This window comes from Elephas maximus, chromosome 5 (genome assembly GCF_024166365.1).
Source record: "Elephas maximus indicus isolate mEleMax1 chromosome 5, mEleMax1 primary haplotype, whole genome shotgun sequence".
In the NCBI taxonomy this organism is placed as follows: domain Eukaryota; kingdom Metazoa; phylum Chordata; class Mammalia; order Proboscidea; family Elephantidae; genus Elephas; species Elephas maximus.
This window is the reverse complement of record NC_064823.1, coordinates 165,020,000-165,043,586: the sequence shown is the minus strand read 5'-3', so window position 1 is coordinate 165,043,586 and position 23,587 is coordinate 165,020,000. Positions and strand designations below refer to the sequence as shown.

The following is a 23,587-nucleotide window of genomic DNA, read 5'->3' as shown; positions in this document are numbered from 1 at the left end:
GTGTGTGGCCGTGTGTGGTGGTGTATGGTGGTGTGTGGTGATGTGTGTTGTGTGTATGTACACACCTCTGAGCACCAGAAGTGAGACTGGTGGGGTGATGACTTTCACTTTAGACGCGCCTTTTGTTCGTTGCCTTCTGCTTATTTTATGTTTTGATGGTATATGCTAAAACTAACTACTGGTCCTGAACCAAAAATTGAATATGTAGGACTTTTCTCAAGGATTCCTCTATCATACAGTTCTTTAGAGAAACAGAACCAGTGAGATATATTTATATAAAGATATTTACTTCAAGGGGTTAGGTCATGCAATTTTGGGGGCTGACAAGCTCTTAATCTATAGGTCAGGTGACAGGCTAGAGACTCCTGCAGGCTCACAGGATTGTGGGGGGCTGGTAGGTCCTGAGATCCATAGGTCAGGTGACCGTAAGAGTGAAGAGAGAGTTTTGCCGAAATATCTTCATAGCCTGAAGGCAGAACACGCCCTAAGGAAACTCTCCTGTGAACTGATTGATTACATTACATTAGAGTGTACTATGGAATGTCACTACGTTATGTTACATTACCTTACATTACATTACATTATGGAAGGCTTTTACATCATTACATTATGTCATGGAACAGCACCTAGACTAGTGTTTGGCCAAACCGCTGGGAGTTGTAGCCTCGCCAAGTTGACACATGAAATTATCTATCACATCCTCCATTAATGGGGTCCCAGTGTGCACACGTTAGTGGAGCAGTGTCTTGGGTTTCAAGTGTACTGACTTCATTTCTTTGTTGGTGTTTTGGTAGTTTCTCCTTGAACCAAGATGACTGATGGAAACCTTTCCACCTCTACCAATGGCATAGCCTTGATGGGTGTTTGGGACAGTCGGCCAGGAAGCCACCTTCAGAGCTTGAACCTCAAGGCCCCCAGGTCTCTCTCTCTGCCTGAGCATGGGCCCAAGCTGCCACTTGGCACCCCAGAAGATCGGTGCAGCCTGGAGTCGGTGGACTCAGGCATCCCGACCCTCGAGATCGGTAACCCGGAGCCTGTGCCCTGCAGTGTGGCCCACACAAGGAGAAAGCCATCCGAGCCAGAGGCTATCCCTGAGCGGGCTTCCCAGAGTGCCTGCCCACTGCCGTCCTGCGCGCTACCAGCCCCCGCCAGTGCTGAACGGGAGCAGGGTGTACGTAAGTCCTCCACGTTCCCCAGGACTGGCTATGATGCGGTGAGGCTCTGCAGCCCCACCGCCAGGGCCCTGAGCCGTAGTGACGCCGCCTCCATCTGCAGCGTGTCCAGCCTCGGCACGGAGCTCTCTGCCACGCTGTCCATCAGCAATGAGGACCTCCTGGACCTTGTCACCAGCAGCTCCAGCGCCATTGTGGCCCTGGAGAATGACGATGACCTGCCATTCACTGATGTCACCCTGGTCTCCACCAAGGAGGCTGGTGGCCCTGCCCAGCGGGACAAGGTGGAGGAACCTGAGGAAGGCATCAAGTCAGGACTTCTGGGACCACTTAGCCACTTCTTGGCCAGGTAATGCCCTTTGTCTGCCTGGAGGAGCCAGGGGTTGCAAGAAGCCAGGCCAGGTATACTGCCCTTCTAGGGAAGCCTCTGTTGTCCAGGGTGTGTCCTCTTTTTTTGTGCCTCGCTAACCAGGCTCTGTCTACTCGTGTGAAGCTGCTGTTCACTCCTTCAAGGGCCCTTACTAGCCAGGTTCTGTGTTGTATAGATAGTTGAGTCTTGGGACAGTTTCAAGGGCCCAGAACCCTGCGGTGTTGCATGTAGGACTAGACTGTTGGTGATTTTCCTGTCTCTTAGACCGGCGACCTGCCCAGAGCTGCTCCTCATGGGTGCTGGTCCCGGCTGGGTGGTGGCAGTGCATTTGTGAGGGACCCTGGCTACCTACCTGCCACTTGTGCCCAGTGAGGCCCCTGCTGGATGCTTGGCAGCACTGGGCATCCCTTTGAGAAAGTGTGAATTGCTGGCTGGCGTCAGTGATTGGGGATAGTAGTGGGCTGCTGACGAGTCACTGACCACTGACCTGCTCGGTGTCTCGCCCTGAATGTGGGTAATCTTGGTCTTGAGTGAAGTGCCCCGTGGCAGGGTATGGTTGTGGGGGCGGGGCCCATTCTCAGAGCTTGGTACTTGGCAGTGGCCTCAGGGGAGGAGCCCAGGAGCTTGGGGAGGCACCTTTGTCACAGTCCCTGCCAGGACCATGGCCCTAAGCGGGCACTGCTCAGATCTGTGCTGCTGACAGGTCCCCTTCTCAGCCCAGGGCTTGCAGCTCTGCCTGTCAGGATGCACCTTGGACTTGTTAAATGCGGGCTGTAGAATCCAGCCCAGAACTACAGAGCCAGAATCTTGGGGGGCCTGGGAGGCAGCTTTTCAGAACACTGGGTTCTTGGCAAATGTGGGAACATTGCTCAGAGTGGAGGTGTTAGAGCAGCGTAGAGGGGCGAGCTTGGCTCCAGGATGGAGTAGGCCTTGCAGGCTTCCTAGCTGTGTGGCCTTGGGCAGGCCGCTCCTCCTCTCTCAATGCCGCCTGCCTCCAGAACAGCACTGGTATGTGCCTGTCCTGCTGTGATGGACGGTCCACCTTCGCTGTCCCTCCTCTGTTGCCCTCTCTGTAACCTGCGGATAATAAAGCCTGTGTTGAATAGTGGCATGGGGACCCAGGTGCACGGTAAGCCTGTTGTGCCGGTCTCGGTGGTGCCTGGCCAGTCTGCCGCGTTGTTTCACAGGACCTCCAGCAGTCTGTCAGAGCCTCTTCCCTTTGCTTCTTGAAAATCTTCCTCAGCTCTGTGCTACTGAAAACAGGTGTATCCCCTCTGCTTTACTCCCTGGTGCTGCCTGTGTACCCTTGTTTCGATGGCTCTGCCATTGCTTTTAAGAGCGGCTGTCAAGCTCCTTGGGGAAGTCGGTGGAATGTTAGGAACAAATCAGCAAAATGACTGAGGAAATGGGCCGGGTCTCCTAGAGTCTTAAAGTGTTCTTTAAGTTTTAGTCTTGATTAGTCTAGTTTTAGTCTGGATTTCCTTTGAGGGGAAGAGGATTCTGTTCCAGAAATGTAAACATTTTACAGGTGAGGACGGTAGTGGTTCAGTGGTGGAATCCTTGCCTTCTGTGTGGGAGGGAGACCCAGGTTTGATTCCTGGCCAAGGCACCTCATGCTGAGCCACCACCTGTCTCTCTGTGGAGGCCTGTGTGTTGCTGTGATGCTGGATGGGTTTCAGTGGAGCGTCTGGACTAAGACAGACTAGGGAGAAAGACCTGGCAATCTACTTCCAAAAATCAGCCAACTAAAACCCTGTAGATCACAACGATCTGATCCGTAAGCAGCCATGGGGATGGCACAGGACTCAGCAGCGTTTTGTTCCAGTGTGCATGGGGTCACTGTAAGCTGGAATTGACTTGATGGCAAGTAATAACAACAACAAATTGAGTTCCAGGGAATGGCTAGTAACACAGCCTGGGCTGGCACAGAGCACATCCTCAGAGGGCTGTGGACTGAGGAAGTCTTTGTTGGCCTTCTTGACTTAAGATCAGGCAGAGGAATGACCCAGTCAAAAACTAGGCTAAGGACATGAGCAGACACTTCACCAAAGAGGACGTTCAAGCAGCCAACAACACATGAAAAGATGGTCTCTATTGTCAGCCATTAGAGAGATGCAGATCAGAACTGCAAGGAGATACCACTTCACCCCTGCTAAAATGGCACTGATTAAAAAAAAAAAAAAACAACCTGGAAAACAACAAATGTTCCAGCAGATGTAGAACCCTTATCCGCTGCTGGTGGAGATGTAAAATGGTGAAACCGTTGTGGAAGACAGTGTGAGGAGTCCTCAAAAAATTAAAAACAGAACTCTCTTATTACCCCACAATTCCACTCCTAGGTCTATACCCTGGGGATCTAATAGAAGAGACACCAACAGAGATACGCGCTGTGTTCGTTATAGCACTATACACAGTAGCAAAAAGATGGAAACAACCTCAGTGCCCATCAGTGGACGAATGGATAAGCAAAATGTGGTAGATACATAGGACGGAGTACTACACAGCCACAGAGGAAGATGAGTCCTTGACTCATCTTGCAGCAAGGATGAACCTGCAGGACATTAGGCTGAACGAAATAAGTCAATCACAAAAGGACAAAGTTGTATGATCTCACTTTCGTGAAATGACAAGAATAGGTAATACGTGTAGAAACCAGTGTTCACTGGTGGTTGAGGGGGATGGTGAATCTTCTCTAGGTGATAGTCACTTTTATTGGTGGTGATGGGAAAGGTGGCACCTAACGTGGGTGAAGTATACACAGCTTGACTAGTTGATGCCTGCAAGTTGATGAAGTTGGACACAAGAAAAATGATGTATTAGTAAATGCTGTGTTATGTATTTTTGTAACAACAATAGCTAACGTGTATGTGTATATATGTAATAAAACGAATAGATTATAAATAATGACATTTCTTATATACAACAGATCACCTCATGGGATTCGTTTTCTTGGTTTGAAGATTTAGAGTCATGGTCTCGTGGGACAATTCAGTCAATTGGCATAACATAGTTCACAAAGTTCATGTTCCACATCCTACTTTGGTGAGCAGTGTCTGGGGTCTCAAAAGCTTACAAGCAGCCATCTAAGATGCAACTATTGGTCTCTATTTGTTTGGAGTAAAAGAGAAAGAAGGAAACCGAAGAATCAGAGAAGGAACCCGACTACAGGATTGTCTCCGTGAATCATACATGGCCTCCTCTACCCCTATGACCAGAAGAACTAGATGGTGCCCTGCTGCCAAGAGGCGGACCGAAGAAGAATTGACCTTTGAATTGTGTTGGAGTAAAATATTGAATATACCACAGACTGCCAAAAGAATGAAGAAATCTGTCTTGGAAGAAGTACAACCTAAATGCTCCTCAGAAGCAAGGATGGTGAGACTTCGTCTCACATATTCTGAACATGCTAGCGGGAGGGATCAATCCCTGGAGAAGGACATCATGCTTGGTAAAGTAGAGGGTCAGCCAAAAAGAGGAAGACCGTCAATGAAATGGGTTGACACAGTGGTTGCAACAATGAACTTAAGCATAACAACGACTGTGAGGATGGCGCAGGATGAGACAGTGTTTCATTCTGTTGTACACAGGGTCGCTGTGAGTTAGAACTGACTCAAAGGCACCTAACAGCAACAACAACACATGCATGTGAACACTGGCCATTGAATAAGGAAGACCGAAAAAGAGCTGATCCCTTTGAATTATGGTGTTGGCGAAGAATATTGATTATACCGTGGACTGCCAGAAGAATGAACAAATCTGTCTTGGAAGTACAGCCAGAGTGCTCCTTAGAAGCGAGATGGTGAGAACTGATGCCTGGAGAAGGACATCATGCTTGGTAAAGTAGTTGTTGTTGTTAGGTGCTGTCGAGTCGGTTCTGACTCATAGCGACCCCATGCACAACAGAATGAAACACTCTCCAGTCCTGCACCATCCTTACAATCATTGTTTTGCTTGAGCTCATTGTTGCAGCCATTCTGTCAATCAGTGGTAAAGTAGAGGGTCAGCGAAAAAGAGGAAGACCCTTGATAAGATAGGTCGACACAGTAGCGGCAGCAATAGGCCCAGCCACAGCAGTGATTGTAAGGGTGATGCAGGAGTGGGCAGCGTTTTTTTCTCTCATACATGGGGCCACTATGAGTCGGAACCTACTCAAGGGCACCTAACAACAACTACAATGATAACTCTATGTGCAACTTTTTGAGGAACCTCCAAACTCTTTTCCATAGCAGCTGTGCCATCTTAACCATTTGACCAGCAGTGTCGGTCTCTAATGTATTATTGATTTATTTCATACATAGACAAAAGTCATAGGTCATGGTGTTCAGCTCCGAGAAGGTCCTTGAACTAAGCCAGCACTTAGACACAGAACAGGGCATTAACAATTCCCAGAAGCCCCCCGCACCCCTCGTCTCTGACTCCTGACGGCAGAGGCTCGTGCCTAGTCTGTGTCCAGCTGCTCTGACTCCACGTTGATTTATGAACCCATCCGTGCTGCTCTGAGGAGCTGTGGAAACTTTTCTCGTTCCACTGGGTGAGGGAGTTCTCCATCAGGTGGACTTCACTGGGTGAAGCACCACAACCCACCCAAGCGGGCCTTGATGGGCGTTCAGGGCCACCAGGGGTGCTGCAGATCAGAGATCCCTGTGAAGTTGGGGTGCACCTCCTGCCTGTCTCTGTTGGGCTTATACCAAGGAGAAGGATGCTGGGGGACCATGTGCCTTGAGTAGACACCACCAGACGGTCTTCCAAGGTAGCAGTAGAAGTTCTCACTCTGCCCAGCAGTGTTTGAGCGCTCTGCCCGCTCCTCATCCATCTCATTTTGGGGGAGTTCTATTTAATTTTGTTATAATTTCAAACTTAGCAGTTGCAAAATCAGTACCCAGAACTTCCATTACCCTTTACCCAGATGCGTTGGCCCATTGCTTTATGGTTCTCCTTCCCTGTCTCTCCTCTCTCTCCCCCCCACCTTTCCTTTTCTCTTCTTCTCCCCTTCTTTCTTCCTTTCTCCATCTCTCTCTCTCACTCCCTTGGTCCCTTGGTCTGTCTCTCTCCCTCCACACGTATATATTTACATACAATTTTTTCATCACTTATTGAGTGTATATTGGAGATACTGTGTCCCTTGACCCCATCTACTTCAGTGTGCATGTCCTCAGGACAGGGACATTCTCTCGCCTGATTATGGTGAGTTTATCAAAATGAAGATTTGTGATGTTGATATGATACTGTTATCTACCCCACAAGCCGTGCTCACACTTCGTAGATGGCCCCAAGGCCCTGCGTTGGTATTTTACTTTCCTGGATAAATTCCATCAGGATCATCTGGTTACACCAGGTCGTCCCATCTCCATAGTCACCTCACAACTGGCACCATTTGTCTGCTGGGCTCTGCGTCACCCCGGAGTCCAGGCCAGGTGCTCTGTAGACGGCGCCTCCATTGGCACCTTCCGTGTTCCCTGGCGAAGAGGACAGGGGTGTGCTTTTGGCAGGGACACTGCTGGGGGGTTGCTGTGCCCTTCTAAGAGCCTCAGGGCAGGGGCCCACGGCCCTGGTTTATCCCAGTATTGGTGATCTGTCATCACTTGCCTAAAGTTTGCTAATTCCCTCCTCCGTAATGTGACTGTTTGCCCTGGTAATGGAAAAGTCAAGTCGTTGCATAGCAGAAATAGTTCACTTGACTACTAACCTAAAGGTTGGCAGTTCACGCCGAGCCAGCAGTGCCATGGGAAAAAGGACTGGCAATCTGCTTCCATTAAGATTGTTGCTGTTGTTAGGTGCTGTCAGGTTGGTTCTGACTCATAGTGACCCTATAGGACAGAGTAGAGCTCCCCCGTAGGGTTTCCAAGGAGTGGCTGGTGGATTTGAACTGCCGACCTTTTGGTTAACAGCTGAGCTTTTAACCACTGCGCCACCAGGGCTCCATTAAGATTACGGCCAGGAATACCCTGTGGACCAGTTCAGCTGTATCACATGGGGTCACCGGGAGTCAGAATCAACTCAATGGCAACGTTGCTTTTTTTTTTTTTAGTTAAAAGTAATATTTAGAAAGATTCTTTGAAATTATATGTAAACATCCCATTCCTCATCAAATGTTGACCCACCAGTTTTGGTATCTGCTGATCATTCTCCAAGCCTGTCTTCCTCCTGCGTTTACCTTTTGGCGTTCTTTTGTGAACAACAGCTTCTTCTTCTTTATACATTTGTTTATTTCTATCAACATGGACTCATGAGTTTTTATTCAGTAGGTCCTAATCTGCTGTCATTAATTGTTTATTTTATATTTTTTTGTTGAGTGTATTCACAGCAAAACATACACTGATTTCAGAGTTTCTCTCTTTACAGTTGAGTGACATTGACCAAGTTTTTCAAGTTGTGCCACCATTCTCGCTATCCTTTTCCAAGTTATTCCACCACAGTTAACGTAAACTCACTGCCCCCTGAGCTTCTCATCTGACCTCTCAGGTTACTGTTGCCAGTTTGATCCCATGTAGATAATTCTTTAGAACAGCATGGTGCTCAGGGCAGACGTTGGTTATTAACAAAGCTAAACTACTGTTTGGTTTAAAGATCACTTCAGGGGATAGTTTTGGTTTAAGCTTTAAAGATTATCTCAGGGCAATAATTTTGGGGGATCATCCAGCCTCTGGCTCTTGAAAGTCTGAATTCCATGAGAATTTGAAATTCTGTTCTACGTATTCCCCTTTTTAATCAAGATTCTTCTATAGACTCTAGTGGTGGCTGGGCAGCAGTCAGTTCTGGTCTCATGGCAAAGAAGGTAGATGTTCATGAGACAAGTGGACACACATTCCAGTTCCTCCTTGGTTTCCTGACTCTTCCTCTGTTGCTCCAGGATAATAGAGACCAATTGTACTGTGGACGGCTGCCTGCAAGCTTTGAAGACACCAGGCAGTATGCAACTAGGACGTAGAACAGAAGCACTGAGAACAACATTAGGCCTGTTGACTGGGACAGCCCATGAAACCATGCCCCTAAGTCTCCAAACCAGGAAAACAGATCCCACGAGGTGTTCGGTTGTGCTTCAGCAGCCTCGGCAGCTGCTCCTTTTTGTTGCTGTTGTTGTGCGTTTGTTCTGTGTGGCATTCGTTAGGCCCTATGTGTGGGACATATGCCATGTGCCACCTTCTCGTCAGATCGTACACATGTTTTTATAGAAACTTCGAGTTTTGTGTAGGTCCCTGGCCAGCTAGCCTTTGCCCTGCCCTTGCTGAGGTTGTGGTCCACTTGGGAAACCAAAACCCAAGCCCGTTGCTGTTGAGTCAACTCTGACTCATGGCGACCTCATGTGTTTCAGAGTAGAACTGCGCTCCACAGGGTTTTCAGTGGCTGTAACCTTACGGAAGTAGATTGCCAGGCCTTTCTTCCATGGTGGCACTGGGTAGACTTAAACTGCCACCCATTTGGTTTATAGTCCAGTGCAAATGGTAAGTATGAAACGTAGGAAGCTCTGTAGGACCAGAGGAGTGTATGGGGTTTGAGAAATCCACAGCCAAGCCTGTTCCTCAGCTACCCGCTGTTTCCGCTCATAAATTAACTTCCCTTTGCCTAGGTAGAGCGTAGAATCTGTTCTATTTAGAAAATGTTAGTGGACTAGCCATTGAAACGATCTTACCTGTTTTCTACCTTGGGGGGTGACTATTTAAATATGTTTGCGCTTTTGTTTCTGAAACACTGTTCGGTATCTCTAACGTTAAATTCTTCTCTGCCTCAATTTTGCACGTGCATGTTCAGGGTATGGATTGCCACATCAAATCAGATGGTTCCTGTTTATGCTGAGTGAGCTGGGTTTGAATTGTTTCAATTCCCGTTTTGCTGATTCTTTGTTACGAATTGTGGTTTATCGTGGGATTCCTGTAAGTTCTCTGTCTGGTAGAAGGTGGAGTCATCGGGTATGCTCAGTAGCCATGTTGGGCTCCCAGCTGTCTGCTTGTTAACACAGGCTCTGTGTACCTGGAGGCTGGTTGTTGCTAGTCGACTCAGAGTGACCCCATGTGTACAGAGTAGAACTGCTCCATGGGGTTTTCAGGGCCGTGACTTTTCAGAAGCAGATCTCCAGGCTTGTCTTCCGAGAGGCCTCTGGGTGGGGTCAAACCACCAACCTTTCAGCTAGTAGTCAAGCACTTACCCGTTTGTGCCACTCAAGGAGTCTGTATATGGAGGCTGGGGTTTGAAAATTAGGGTGTGGATTTAAGTCCTGATTTCCTTTCAGCCTTCAGATTTGGTATAAAGCACACTCCCTTCCAGGACGGGAGGCCCAGGGAGGGAGTGGAGAGGCGTGGCTCTGTGCAGTCCACCTCTTCAGGTAGAAGGAGCCAGGCATGAGGAGGAAGAAAGAGACAGCGATCTACTGAGGAAAAGGCCTGGCACAGAGCTGTTTCCCAGACCCACCCTTGCCCTGGCCTCTGGCTATTTAAGCCTTTACCCTAGAAAGGACAGGTTTCACTTCCTGTAGACAGTCCTTTGAGGGCAGTGTGATTTTTAAAGCAGAAGAAGCTGAGTGGAGGTCAGAATGTGTGGGGAAAACATCATGAATATGTATTGAGTTAGGTGAGCACTGGCTGCTGAACAAACCTGAGATATAAATCCACACACACACTCTTCTGTTGTGTTTCCAACACCTGCCTGTCAGTCTGTCCTACTGTGGTGGTTTGTGTGTTGCTAGAAGATATGCCACCGGTATTTCAAATACCAGCAGGGTCACCCATGTGGGACAGGTGGTAGTGGGGCTTCCAGACTAAGAGAGTAGGAAGAAACGCCTGGCAACCTGCTTCCAAGAATCAGCCAATAAAAACCTTACAGATCACAACAGAACACTGTCCCACTTGCTTGCTTTGGCCGCATGATCAGGAGGGATCAAGTGCTAGGGGAGGATGTCGTGTCTGAGGGAGGCCCTCAGTGAGAGGGATGGGCACATAGCTGAAGCAGTGGACTGTAACATGCTGGCGACTGTGAGGGTGACAGAGGACCAGTCATTGTTTAGCTCTGTTGTCCCCAAGGTTGCCATGAGTTGAAGTCGACTTGATGGCATCCATCCACCCACCCATCTACCCATCCACCCATTCATCCACTCAGCCGTCTGTCCGTCCTTCCATCCGTTCTTCTGTCCATCCGTCCGTCCATCCATCCGTCCATCCGTCCATCTTGTGTTTCCAGCTCATGTATGCAGTTAATTGGGGATCTCTCCCGAATTCCTTCTGTCCTGTGGCCTCTCTGCACAGAGGGTGGACGGGGTGGAGCAGGGGGGCTGGGCGTGACCGTGTTTGGCGCCAGGCCCACCAGCATACACACCCTGTATGCACAGGCTCATGGGGAAGCAGTCTGGTTGGGTACCCGGGACATTGGCTCCCTCCTCTCTCCTGTGAGGGCAAGGGTCTCTAGTAGCTCACTGAATGCCAGCGTCATCCTCCTGCCCGAACAGAGGTCCTCATAGACCAGGGTATGGTCACACTCCCAGAATGGCACTTTCCCTCTGAGAGAAGGCCCATGGGCTTCTGTGGGGAAGGTGGCTGTCCTAGTCATCTAGTTCTGCTGTATCAGAAATACCACAAGTGGATGGCTTTAACAAAGAGAGACTTATCCTCTCACACTTTAGTAGGCTAAAAGTCTAAATTCAGGGTGCCATCTCCATGGGAGGGCTTTCTCTCTCTGTCAGCTCTGGGGAAAGGTCCTTGTCATCAGTCTTCCCTGGACCTGGGAGCTTCTCAGCATGGAGACCCTGGGTCCAAAGGACGCACTCTGCTCCTGGCACTACTTTCTTGGTGGTTTGAGGTCCCCGTGTCTCTCCACTCACTTCTCTTTTATATCTCAAAAGGAACTGATTCAGGACACAACCTAATCTTGTAGATTGAGTTCTGCCTCATTAGCATAACTGTGCTAATCCCTCCTCATTAACTTCATAGAGGTAGGATTTACAACACATAGAAAAATCCCATCAGATGACAAAATGGTGGATGGTCACACAATAGTGGGAATCATGGCCTAACCAAGTTGATACACAGTTTTGGGGGACACAATTCCATCCCTAACGGTAGCCTAGATTTGCTGGGAGGCACTCAGCCGAGCTTTAAGAGCCCTCTGAGCTGGGAGGGGAAACCCTGGTGGCGTAGTGGTTAAGTGCTATAGCTGCTAACCAAAGGGTTGGCAGTTCAAATCCCCCAGGCACTTCTTAGAAACTCTATGGGGCAGTTCTGCTGTGTCCTATAGGGTCGCTATGAGTCGGAATCGACTCAGCGGCACTGGGTTTGGTTTGGGTTTGAGCTGGGAGGGAGCCTACAGCCTGGATGAGTGAAAGCAGAGATTGGAGGGCTCTTACTTGAAGTCACTGGTGGTACAAGTGGGTAAATACTTGACTACTAGCCAAAAGGTTGGTGGTTTGATCCCACCCAGAGGCTTCTCGGAAGACAGGCCTGGATAGCTGCTTCTGAGAGCCCACAGCCTTGAACATCCTGTGGAGAGTTCTACTCTGCACAAGCGGGGTTGCCATGAGTCGGGGTCGACTCAACAACTCACAACAGCAACTGGGAAGGTGTGGTTTGGTTAGTGAGGAGAGTTGTCCAAGCAGCTTAAAGCAACACGTAAAAGAAAATGACTCAGTCTTTGTGGAAACAGTGGACAGGCATTCATCTTAAATCCACAGAGATTAAAGCAGCGATGAAAGAAGGAGCTGGTGGGTGGGAGAGACGTTTATTTGGCAAGGAGCAAAGTTCTCAGCTCGGCTATACCAGAAGCTGGCTGGAAAGTGAAGAAAGAGTGGTGTCCTGCCCACCCCAGATTGCTTCAGTAGGTTTGGGGTGAGACCTGGGCATCAGCGTTTTCTAAGCAACCCCTAGTGTAACCTGGGCACAGATCCACCAGAGAGGGGAGTGTGGACTTAGGGTTGGCCCTGAGTTCAGATCCAGGCCCCTTAGTTTGCGGTGTGGCCTCAGCAAGGTCATGCCCCTGATGCCTCATCTTTGAGGCCAGGAAAGTCATACATAGTCCCCTTGAGGCGGGGACTTGTAACTTGTCAGCAACATGTGTCCCCATACCTGACAGTGCGTGGGACATTGGCAGTGCTCATGGATGTTGTCCTGTTGAAGAGGTAACTTGCAGGAACAGGGTCAGGGTTAGGTGAGGTCAGATGCCCGGCCCTAATACAACGGATAAACTGCTTGAAGTGTCGCTGATGGAATCCCTGGGTGTGGCAACCAGTTAAGCACTTGGCTGCTAACCGGAAGATTGGAAGTTTGGGTCCACCCAGAGGTGCCTCAGGAGAAAGGCCTGGCAATCTACTTCTGAAGAATGAGCTTTGGAAAACCCTGGGGAGCACAGTTCTGCTCCGGCACCCGCGGAGTCACCAGGAGTCGGAACCGACTCCGCGGCGGCTGGCTGGTTAGTGTCATCAACAGGCACATTTAGCTGTCACACACCTCGGTGACTGAATGGTGGGACCCCAGTCAACACATGGGGAAACTGAGGCCTAGAGAGACGCATATCTCGCCCAAAGTCAGAAGCTTGTTCTGAAGCCGGGTTCAGAGTCCTGTGTGTGCTCTTCCACCGCAGGTCACGTCTCATTCTTTAAAGTTCTCATGTGGGCACAGCCGTTTCATTCCTCCTCTGACGTGTCATCGTGATCGCCAGACCAGTCGTGGTTTGTGGTGTGTACTGGTGATTGTTGGAAACCCTGGTGGCGTAGTGGTTAAGTGCTATGGCTGCTAACCAAGAGGTCGGCAGTTCAAATCCGCCAGGCGCTCCTTGGAAACTATTGGGCAGTTCTACTCTGTCCTATAGGGTTGCTATGAGTCGGAATTGACTCCATGGCAGTGAGTTTGTTTTTTTTTTCTGGCCTGGTGATTGTTAGCTAGCAGCTCCTCCTGTGTGTACAGGTAGGTGCTTGCTAACTAGCAGCTCTCATGTATACAGGCGTGTGCTAACTAGCAGCTCTCATGTATACAGGCGCGTGCTAACTAGCAGCTCTCATGTATACAGGCGCGTGCTAACTAGCAGCTCTCATGTATACAGGCGGGTGCTAACTAGCAGCTCTCATGTATACAGGCGCGTGCTAACTAGCAGCTCTTTGTGTGTAAACTTGCAACTCCTCCTGCCCCCTTTTTCCTTATTATCAGTTGAAGATTAAGAATAAATGAGCATTTTTCCTAGTAAAATAGCGCTCTACCCTAAATTACATAGGCACTTTACCCTGCCTCTTCTCTTTCCTCATAAGACTTAAACCAATTAGATAGAGTGGACTAGACCCCACTGGGTTTTTCCTCCCTGGTTTTAGATGCTGGCTAGTGTGTGGAGGTGGTTTTAAGGGGGTTGCCAGCGCCCTGACTCACAGCTTATCAGCAGTAGGGATACATGACAGTGTTTCTGGGTTAGTTAATGAGTTACCTGTTAACTCAGTACCATCCGGCAGGGTATGCAAGGCCTTGCAGATACAAAGACCAAGAGGACAGCATCCTCCATCCTTGCAGAACATTCAGGGCAGTGTCGTGGAAGGTGATGCATAGGGAACGAAAACCCAGCCCTCTAGTGCTCTGGGCGAGGAACGTGTAAAGTGCGGTGGGTTTGGGGTGCAGACTGGAGGGGCCTTGGGAGGGCTGGCAGCCTGGAGGGGCTGCGGACTTTAACCCTTTTTGAAGCGTAATGTGAAGCATGGCAAAGCACAGCGTGTCGGCTGCCAGACCAGTGCAGAGGCCACGCGGCACCCAAGGCCCCTTGGCGTGGCCTCCCTGCCAGCACTTCCGTCGCGTCGCCGTTGGTCAGCTTTGTCCTGCCTGGAGCTTGAATAAGCGAGGCTGTGCATCCTGGAGCTGGCCCAGGTTGTGGGTGGAGCAGTGGTGTTGGGTTTCTTCCATTCGGAGTGGGGGGGTTTCAGTTGTATGGAACCACCTCTGTGTTGCAGTCCTGGCGTGAGCGTTAGGGTTGTTCAGTCTTTGACAGTTAGTGTGTTTAGTGCACATACACTAGGGGGTGGACTTGCTGACTCTGCATTTAAAAAACAAAAACCAGGTGCTGTTGAGCCAGCTGTCACTCCTGGTGACCCCACGTGTGTCAGCGTAGAACCGTGCTCCGTAGGCTTTCAAAGGCTGATTTCTTGGACGTAGATCACCAGACCTTTCTTCTGAGGTGCCTCTGGGTAGACGTAAACCTCCAACCTTTCATTTAGCGGCTGAGCGCGTTTGCCGTTTGCACCACGCAGGGACTCTGAGTCCACACTTAGGTATTGCTGAACAGTTTTCTGGAGTCCCTGAGTGGTGCAAATGCCTGCTAATCGAAAGGTTGGAAGTTTGGGATTTGAGTTCAGCCAGGGGCACCTCAGAAGAAAGGCCTGTTGACCTACTTCCAAAAGTCCCACAGTTGAGAACCTTACAGAGCACAGTTCTAGTCCGACACGCGTACTGTCTTCTACGTGTATCGTTGGGTTGGTGATGCATTTTTTTTGATTCTTCTGTCTATATTCATAACGAAATGGCCTGCAATTTTCCTTTCTTATGACATTCTTGCCAGGTTCGATATCAAGATCACCTTATAATATGACTGGGAACGACCTCTTTCTGCCTCTCAGAGTTTCTGTAAGATTGTTCTCTGGTGGTTAAACGAGCCATGGGTGTGTTACAGCCCATCCAACTGGACACCAAAAAGTCAGTTTTGTTGTATAAAACCAAAAAAGCCAAACCCATCGCCATCGAGTCGATTCCGACTCATAGTGACCCTATAGGGCAGAGTAGACCTGCCCCATAGGGTTTCCAAGGAGCAGCTGGTGGACTCAAACTGCCGACCTTTTGGTTAGCCGAATGCTTAACCACTGTGCCACCAGGGCTCCTTTATTGTATGTGACTTTAAAAATAGTAACAATAATAATGCCTTCACGGGGGAAAAATTTTAAGACTGTATACACACACGCACGCACACACATGCGTGCACACAGAGACTCCATGTCTGGTGATCCTGGGAGGGGCACCAGACAGCCCTGGCTGAGTAAGTTTCTTTTTGGAGACTGAAGTCCATGAATGTGCTTGTTGAGAGTGACCTGGTAAATGTTCTCCTTGGGGGAAGGAAGGTTTGTTCTCTCAAAGAGTTCACGCTTTTCTTCTTAAACATTTGCAAGGTTCACGGATGTGGCTGCCTAGGCCTCAGGTTTTCTTTGTAGGTTTTTAGTCGTGGATTGTTTTGAAACTTTTTTTATTTGGTTGCAGTATTATATGTAAGAGGAGTATGGAAGGCTGAGGGTAAATCTGGGGAGCCGTGGGAACACGAAGCTGTAGGTTCTGTGGGGTGGAGAGTGCAGGCGTCCTGAGAGAGACTGAAGACAGGGCTGGAGCAGGGGCAGGGAGCGCTTCTGGTAGCATGTCACCAGTGTCGGTGTTGCCTTGTCGTCTTTGTCTTTGTTGTCATCATCTGTCCTTCTTGTCATCGTTGTCATCACCATTGTCATCGTCACTGTTGTCATTGTCGTTGGCATCATGGTTGCTTTCTCTGTTGTCATCTCATCATCGTTGTCATCATTGCCATTGTGATTCTTTTCATCGTTCCCATTGTTGTCATCATTGTTGTCACCTTTGCCATCGTGGTTGTTTTCGTCATTGTCGTTTTTATCATTGCCATTGTAGTTGTTTTCATTGGTGTTGTCATTGTCATCATCTTTGTGGTTGTTGATGCCATTGTGTATGTTACTCTGGGCCACCCCTCAAGCTGCTTGTGTGCCAGACCGAGAAATGCAGCCTTAACTCCTTGGGCAGAGGAGTTGCTGAGAAGCTTCACTCTGGCAGCAGAGGTAAGTATCTAAAGTGTATGAACAGCACGCTGGTTCTCAAACCTGAGCCAGCACCGAGGCTCTGGGAGGGCAGAGTAGAGCCCAGGTTGCAGGCCCACCCGGAGTTTCTGGTCCAGTAGGTCCGGGTGGGGTGCTGGAGTTGGTACTTCCACCCAGTTCCCAGGGGATGCTGCTGCTGGCCCAGGGCCTCTGGGAGAACCCAAGTGTCGTGATTGGTCTGCTCCCTCCCCACCACACACACATGCACACGGATGTCAGACAGACGCACACACACCATGTGCATACACACTCCCACGCATGTGGACACGTACACAAATACCAAACATACACACACACCATGTGCACACACACCTACACATGCGCACATGTACATGGATACCAAACACACACACACACCATGTGCACACATACTCCCACACATGCGCACGCAAACCTGCACGCACACATGCATGAATATTGGCTCTGCCGGGTGGGTTTTTTTCCAATTCCCTTCACAGGTCCTCAGGGCATGGCACAGATCAGCGCTCTGCACCGCTCCCGTGCCTGCTGTCTTTCATATTGGACTGTCTTCTTTATCTACATGGTTGTGGGATTTTTTCTTAACACAAAAAGTGAAAGCAAAACGCCCCTCTTTCTTCATCAGCACCCCTCCCCAGCGGGCCCACTGAGTGTGCCTGCCATCAGACGGTGGTGTGGTTGCAAAGGAACACCCAGGCCGCTGGTTTCTTTTCTCTTTTTGAAGGGGTCATGGAGTGGAGTGCTAGAGGAGAGGTCCTGGCAGGATTCCGTGGGGTGGCTGTCTTCTCATTGCTGCCAGTGTTGCTATAATGGGGCACTGCAGGGCCTTTCTGGGGTTTAGATCATGCGGTTAAGCTCCAGCTTGTCGGATGGCCTTGTCTTTTTTTTTGGTTATCAATTCATTGTGTGTATGTGCCTTAGGTAAAAGTTTACAGCTCAAGTTAATTTCTCGTATAAAAATTTGTACACATATTGTTATGTGACAGTAGATGCAATCCCTATAATATGACAGCATGCTCCCCCTTTCCGTCCTGGGTTTCCTGTGTCCATCCACCTAGTTCCTGTCCCTTCCTGCCTTCTCATCCTGCCTCTGGACAGGAGCTGCCCATTTGGTCTCATGTATCTTCTTGAACTAAGAAGTACATCGTTCATGAGTATTATTTTATGTTTTATAGTCCAGTCTAATCTTTATCTGAAAAGGGGGATTCGTGAATGGTTTTAGTTCTGGGTTAACAGAGCATCCGGGGCCATGGCTTCTGGGGTTCCTCTAGTCTCAGTCAGACCGTGAAGTCTGGTTTTTCTACGTGAATTTGGTTCTGCAACACACTTTTCTCCTGCGCTCTCCGGGACTCAGCTGTGTTCTCTGTCAGGGCAGTCGTTGGTGGCAGCCGGGCTCTGCTGTGTTCTCCGTTGGGGCAGTCGTTGGTGGCAGCCGGGACTCTGCTGTGTTCTCCGTCGGGGCAGTCGTTGGTGGCAGCCGGGCTCTGCTGTGTTCTCCGTCGGGGCAGTCGTTGGTGGCAGCCGGGAGTCTGCTGTGTTCTCCGTCGGGGCAGTCGTTGGTGGCAGCCGGGAGTCTGCTGTGTTCTCCGTCGGGGCAGTCGTTGGTGGCAGCCGGGCTCTGCTGTGTTCTCCGTCGGGGCAGTCGTTGGTGGCAGCCGGGAGTCTGCTGTGTTCTCCGTCTGGGCAGTCGTTGGTGGCAGCCGGGCTCTGCTGTGTTCTCCGTCGGGGCAGTCGTTGGTGGCAGCCGGGAGTCTGCTGTGTTCTCCGTCGGGGCAGTCGTTGGTGGCAGCCGGGACTCTGCTGTGTTCTCCGTCGGGGCAGTCGTTGGTGGCAGCCGGGCTCTGCTGTGTTCTCCGTCGGGGCAGTCGTTGGTGGCAGCCGGGCTCTGCTGTGTTCTCCGTCGGGGCAGTCGTTGGTGGCAGCCGGGCTCTGCTGTGTTCTCCTTCGGGGCAGTCGTTGGTGGCAGCCGGGAGTCTGCTGTGTTCTCCGTCGGGGCAGTCGTTGGTGGCAGCCGGGAGTCTGCTGTGTTCTCCGTCATGGCAGTCGTTGGTGGCAGCCGGGACTCTGCTGTGTTCTCCGTCGGGGCAGTCGTTGGTGGCAGCCGGGACTCTGTTGTGTTCTCTGTCATGGCAGTCGTTGGTGGCAGCCAGGCACCATACAGCTCTTATGGTCTCAGGTTGATAGAGTCTCTGGTTTATGCAGCTCTTTCTTTCTCTTGGGCTCATATTTTCCTTGTGTCTTTGGTGGTCTTCATTTTCCTTTGCTCCAGGTGGACTGGGAACAAGTGGTGCATATTAGATGGCCGCTTGCAAGCTTTTAAGACCCCAGACACCACTCACCAAAGTGGGATGCAGAACATTTTCTTAATAAACTTTATTATGCCAATTGCCCTAGGTGTCCCTGGAACCATGGTCCCCAGGCCTCCACCCCTGGTAGTCTGTTTCTCAAAGTCTGTGGTTGTCTTCAGGGAACTTCTTAGCTTTTGGTTTAGTCCAGTTGTGCTGATGTCCTCTATGTTGTGTGTTGTCCTTCCCTTCACCTAAAACGATTCTTGTCTACTATCTGGTTAGTGAATTCCCTTCTCCCTCCCTCCCCACCCTTGTAACCATCAAAGATTGTTTCCTTCTGTGTTTAAACCTTTTTTTGAGTTCTTATGATAGTGCTTTCATACAATATTTGTCCTTTTGCGACTGACTAATTTCACTCAACGTAATGCCTTCCAGGTTCCTCCATGTTATGAAATGTTTCATGGATTCATCATTGTTCTTTATTGATGCGTAGTATTCCACTGTGTGAATATACCATAGTTTATCCATTCATGCATCAATGGGCACCTAGGTTGCTTCCATCTTTTTGCTATTGTAAACAGTGCCACAATGAACATGGGTGTGCATATATCTATTCATGTGACAGCTCTTATTTCTCTAGGATATGTTCCAAGGAGTAGAATTGCTGGATCGTATGGTATTTCTGTTTCTAGGTTTTTAAGGAAGTGGCAAATCCATTTCCAAAGTGGTGGTACTATTTTACATTCCCACCAGCAGTGTAAGTATTCCAGCCTCTCCACAACCTCTCCAACATTTGTTATTTTGTATTTTGTGGGTTAGTGCCAGCCTTGTTGGGGTGAGGGGCCTTGTCTCTTTAATAACAGTGTACAAGGTCGTGCACGAGGGGGACTTCAGGGCTGGTTAGGGTGTGGTGTTGGGACAGGGATCCCTGGTACCAGGTGTATGACCCACTAGGGTATCTGGCAGCTTCTCGGAAGCCAGGGTCTGGCCCATGGGGGATATGGACAGGCATGGAGTGAACGTGACTTTGTTTCCAATACACCTTCACCTTCACCAGCTGCCCATCACAGTGTGCTCCCGGTGCTGGCCTGTCACTGCCAGGGGACTGGGCTGGCATGTGGCTGAAACTCTCGAATGTGGCGTGTCCTAGCCTGAGGAGCTGGCCACCAGCCTGCGTCCCAGCCTTCGCCACCTCCTCCCTCCGGTGACGCCTGAGAAGTCAGTCCACACCCTGCCAGCTGCTCAGCTGGTCTGCTCAGTCCCAGATGGAGCTGGCTCAGAGGGTGCCTGGGATGTCCGAGGACTATGGCTCAGGCTGGCCTGGAATGTCAGGTGGACAGGCCCAGTGTGCTTTTGATTGGGCCTCCCGAGCCATGTGGTGGCCGTAGATGCTATGGCTATCTCCCCAGTGCTACTGCTGATGGACAGGTTGGTGGTTCCCATCTTGCCTCCCTTGCTTCTGTCCCTGGGCACATGACTAGAGCTGGGCCTTGCGTGTTGTTAGGTGTTAGTAGGATTTAACCCCCTTCCTGTGACTAGACAGCGTGGTTCCTGTGGGCCCTGCTCAATGTTCAGTGGACATGACCAGGTGTGGATGAGGCCAGCTGGTGTTTACACGCGTGTACAGTCAGACACAGCTTCGCGAGTGACACACTGTGCACAGGGATTGGCTTCGTAGCATCAGGTGCTGTGTGGGCAGCACTTTCTCAAAGAGGAGGGACTCGAATGTTTCTGGCTTTTGCACATTTTTATTGCGTGAAACCTCAGTAATCAAACCGCAGTGTCTTTCCTACTCGCTCATGCTCCCCTGGGAGGCGGAATCATGCAGGAGGTCTGCTTCGAAGAACACTGCTGTTCTGTTTTCATGTTGCCGTCATAGCCGAAGTGGGCTGGGCTTTGTCCCCTCACATTGTCAAAGCAGAATCGAGGCCCGGCATAAATATATGTGTTTGGGGCAGAAATGGGGAGAAGTACCTGTGTAGTGGGCTTTAGAGGTATTATTCACAGTTTTGCCTTCTCTGCCCAGACGAGCCCAGGGTCCACATACGCTTGCAGCCTCGTGGAGCCCAGCTTCCTGTCTGGATGCCCCATGGGGCTGTTGGGGAAGAGAGTGAGACATAAATACAGAGCCTGGGGCTGTCCTGGGTCCCCAGGAGCCCTGAGAAGCAACTCTGGCTCAGAAAGTGTGGGCAGCACTCTCTCTGGGCCTGGGGCATAGGGACTGAGTCCCAGCCTACTTTCCCACTGCTCAGGAGTTGGTTTCTGTTGCTGAGATGCAGGCGTGGAGGGACAAAAAGCCCAGTGATTGTTGAGTTAAAGGCAGGAGTTCAAAGGACAGTGTCTTCAGGGAGGAGGACTTGGAGGCTCCCAGAAACGCCTGGTGAGTGCCGGAGCCCGTGGAACCTGCTCTACCTGCTGGAAGACTGCTGCCTCCAAGCTGTCCCCTGTCTCCTGGGGCAGACCGGGCACTCGCCATGAAGCAGCCTTGGATGCCCATGTCTGAGCCTTGGACTCTGTCACCCAGCTGTGCATCTTGGGCATGTTCTCAGCCTCCTAGAACCCCAGCTGTAATTCTCATGTCACGTTCACAAAGATTCCTACACAAGCTTTCATTCAGCAGGCGAGAGTTTGCTTTGTGCTGAAGACTGTTCTCCTCAGGAGAGACTCTGCAGGGAGAAGAAGAGTAACACAGCCCTCACCCTCTTGGACCTCTCGTTTGGAAGTGGAGATACAAAACAACAAGCCAAGCCATATCAGTGAAGCCTGAGTGCTTCCCGAGGCTGCACGCCAAGTGCTCTGAGATGTACGAGCATGGAGACCAGGCCCAGTGCGTCCTATGCTGTGCTGTCAGTGGGCATTTAAAAGCTCTGGGGGAAGGTCCTTGTCATCAATCTTCCCCTGGTTTAGGAGGTTCTCAGCACAGGGACCCCAGGTCCAAAAGACGTGCTCCACTCCCGGCTCTTCTTGCTTGGTGGTAATGAGGTTCCTCTCCTCTCTGCTCGATTCTCTTCTTCTGTATCTCAAAAGAGAGTGACTCAAGGTACAGCCTAATCCTGTAGATTGAGTCCTGCCTCATTAACATAACTGCTTTTAATCCTGTGTCATTAACATCGCAGAGGTAGGGTTTATAACACAGGATGATCATATCAGATCACAAAACGGTGGACAGCCACACAATACTGGGAATCATTGCCTAGTCTAGTTGGCACATGTTTTGGGGGGACACACTTCAATCCAAGACAATTGTTTTTTTTAAAGAATTTTATGGTTTTAGTTTTCACATTTAGGTCCTTGGTCCATTTTGAACTGGTTTTCGTCCATGGTGCAAAGCATGGACCCTGATTCATTCTTCTGCATGTAGAAATTGATTTTTCAGCACCATTTATTGAAGAGATTCTTCCTTTCCCACTGAATGGATTTAGCACCCTTGATGAAAATCAGTTGATCAGATGTATGGGTTTATTTCTGGACTCTCAGTTCTATTCCATTGGTCTGTGTGTCTGTTATGAAACAATCAGTATGTTTTAAATTACTGTGGCTTTATAGTATGTTTTGAAATCAGGAAGTATGAGTCTTCCTACCTTATTCTTCTTCAGGATTGCTTCGGCTGCTCTCGGTCTCTTGCCCTTTCATACAATTGGCTTTTTTTATTTCTTTAAAGAAAGCTCTGGGAATTGTGATGAGGATTGCCTTGAATTTATGGATGGTTTTGGATAGTTTTTTTTTTGGATAGTGTTGACATGTTAACTATATTAAACCCCCAATCCATGAACGTGGACTGTCCTTCCATTTATTTAGGTCTTCTTTTATTTCTTTGGAGCCCTGGTGGCACAGTGGTTAAGAGCTTGACTGCCAACCAAAGGGTCAGCAGTTCAAATCCACCGGCCGCTCCTTGGAAACCCTATGGTTCTGCTCTGTCCCATAGGGTTGCTTTGAGTCGGAATCGCTTCGATGGCAACGGGTTTTGTTTTGTTTCTCATTTCTTTTGTCAGTGTTTTATAATTTTCTGTGTAGAAGCCTCTTACCTACCTGGTGAATTTACTCCTGGTACTTTATTACTTCGGATGCATGTGCCCTTAGTGTCCTTTTCCGCTTGCTCGTTGCTGCTACATAGACACTCGACTGGTTTTTGTGCGCTGACTTGTACATCTTGTTGAACTCATTATTCTAATAGCTTTCTCGCGGATTCTTTGAGGTGGTCTATGTATAGGATCATGCCATCTGCGAAAGGGGTAGCTTTACTTCCTTCCCGATTTGGATACCTTTTATTTATTTTTGTTTTCCTAGCCTAACTGCTCTGGCTAGGACGTCCAGAACAATGTTGAAAGCAGTGGTGAGGGCAGGCATCCTTGTGTTGTTCCTGACCTTCGTGGGAAAGCTCTGTCTTTCTCCTTTGAGTATGTTGTTAGCTGCAGGTTTTTCATAAATGGCCTTTATTATGTTGAGGAATTTCTTTTCCATTCCTATTTGTTGAGTGTTTTTATCATGAAAGGGTGTTGAATTTTGTCAAACGCCTTTTTTACATCAACTGAGATGATCATGGTGTTCTTTTCCGTTATTCTATTGATGTAGTATATTACATTAATTGATTTTCTTGTATTGCACAACCCTTGTATTCCTGGCATAAATCCCCCTTGATCATGGTGTCTAATAATCCTCCTAGTACGTGTTTGGATTCAGTTTGCTGGTATTTTGTTGAGTGTTTTTGTGTCTACATTCGTTACGGATCAAAGTAAAATGAAATTCTTGACATTTTCAGTCTTTTCCCCGTTTATTCTGATGTTGCTCATTGGTCCAGTCATGAGGATTTTTGTCTTCTTTATGTTGAGGTGCAACCCATACTGAAGGCTGTGGTCTTTGATCTTCATTAGTAAGTGCTTCAGGTCCTCTTCACTTTCAGCAAGCAAGGTTGTGTCGTCTGCATAATGCAGGTTGTTAATGAGTCTTCCTCCAGTCCTGATGC

At 49.4% G+C, this 23,587-nt stretch overlaps 1 protein-coding gene across 1 annotated transcript in view; it reads left to right on the top strand.

Moving 5' to 3' along the window:
• The first annotated feature begins 802 nt into the window (after positions 1 to 802).
• Positions 803 to 23,587, top strand: part of TBC1D14 (TBC1 domain family member 14) — a 78,342-nt gene continuing 55,557 nt past the window's right edge. The window contains exon 1 of the mRNA XM_049886777.1: positions 803 to 1,521. Coding sequence (XP_049742734.1) covers positions 812 to 1,521 — 710 coding nt within the window. The 5' untranslated portion in view covers positions 803 to 811. The remainder of the gene's footprint in view (positions 1,522 to 23,587) is intronic.